Source organism: Priapulus caudatus, unplaced genomic scaffold (genome assembly GCF_000485595.1).
Source record: "Priapulus caudatus unplaced genomic scaffold, Priapulus_caudatus-5.0.1 Scaffold6194, whole genome shotgun sequence".
NCBI lineage: Eukaryota > Metazoa > Priapulida > Priapulimorpha > Priapulimorphida > Priapulidae > Priapulus > Priapulus caudatus.
The window spans coordinates 5121-6245 of NW_014583255.1; the positions used below are offsets into that span (position 1 = coordinate 5121).

Here is a 1125-nt window from a genome sequence, read left to right on the forward strand (position 1 = left end):
AGAGAGAGAGAGAGAGAGAGAGAGAGAGAGAGAGAGAGAGAGAGAGAGAGAGAGAGAGAGAGAGAGAGAGAGAGAGAGAGAGAGAGAGAGAGAGAGAGAGAGAGAGAGAGAGAGAGAGAGAGAGAGAGAGAGAGAGAGAGAGACAAGGAAGAGGAAGGGGTGAATAGAAAAACGATGCGGCCCTTTCGGTCGAGTTCGACACGTGCACTAGAGACGCCGCTAGATGGCGCACTCGCGTATGCATGCTCACTTGTTCTTGGACTTGGATAGCATCTCAATCTGCTCGTTCAGTTCGGCGACTGTGTCCGAGTGCTTACGGCGCATGCCTACTGTGCTCTCCTCGTTCTCGACGTGGATGTCATCCAGCAGTTTGCGCAGCTTGGACAGTTCAGTGTCACGCTTCCTGTTCAACTCAACCTGCGGGGGAACAACAGGGGAACAATAGTGTCACGATGTGTCACCATGTACAGGGAAGGTGTCACGATGTGTCATATTGTACTAGGAAGGGGGCGGTGACACCGTGTACTAGGAAAGAGGAGAGTGTCACGATGTGTCACCATGTACATGAAAGGTGTCACGATGTGTCACCATGTACAGGAAAGGTGTCACGATGTCACCCTGTACTAGGAAGGGCGCAGTATCATGACGAGACAATTTGCTCCTTGTACTGGAAATGGGGGATCTGTTAATCCGTGATAGACAAGGTAAAACTTAAAAAGCGCCACCCGTAGGATTGTAAAGGAAGATAAATAGGTCCAATTGTCTAATCTCAATGAAAGTTCATATAGTACCTATAGAACTGCAAAGTGCCACCTAGAGAGACCACATACATTAGGTAGTCACATACACTAGGTGACCGGTTGCGCACGTACCTGGGACACGCTGACGCTGTCGGCATCGTCCAGTCTATCGTTGAGCTCGACCAACTGAAGGGACAGATCAGCTCTCTGCCTCTCAATCTGCGACAAACCAAGAGACACTTTCATCTCTCTCTCTCTCTCTCTCTTTCTCTCTCTCTCTCTCTCGCCGTCACTCTCGAACTCAACTGCTACATGGCTGATCAAGCTTGCCTGCAACTTATCTACGTAACTGTAGTCAACTACTGGTCGTCACTCTCTACGTACG

General features: G+C 49.7%; 1 protein-coding gene across 1 annotated transcript; it reads right to left on the minus strand.

Moving 5' to 3' along the window:
* Positions 1–223: 223 nt before the first annotated feature.
* Positions 224–986, minus strand: LOC106820062 (paramyosin-like). The gene is made up of 2 exons (XM_014824621.1): positions 873–986; positions 224–417 (listed from the first exon to the last, which is right to left on the minus strand). Exons 1-2 carry the CDS (start codon positions 984–986, stop codon positions 247–249), a joined length of 285 nt encoding a protein of 94 aa, XP_014680107.1. The 3' UTR covers positions 224–246.
* Positions 987–1125: the final 139 nt, after the last annotated feature.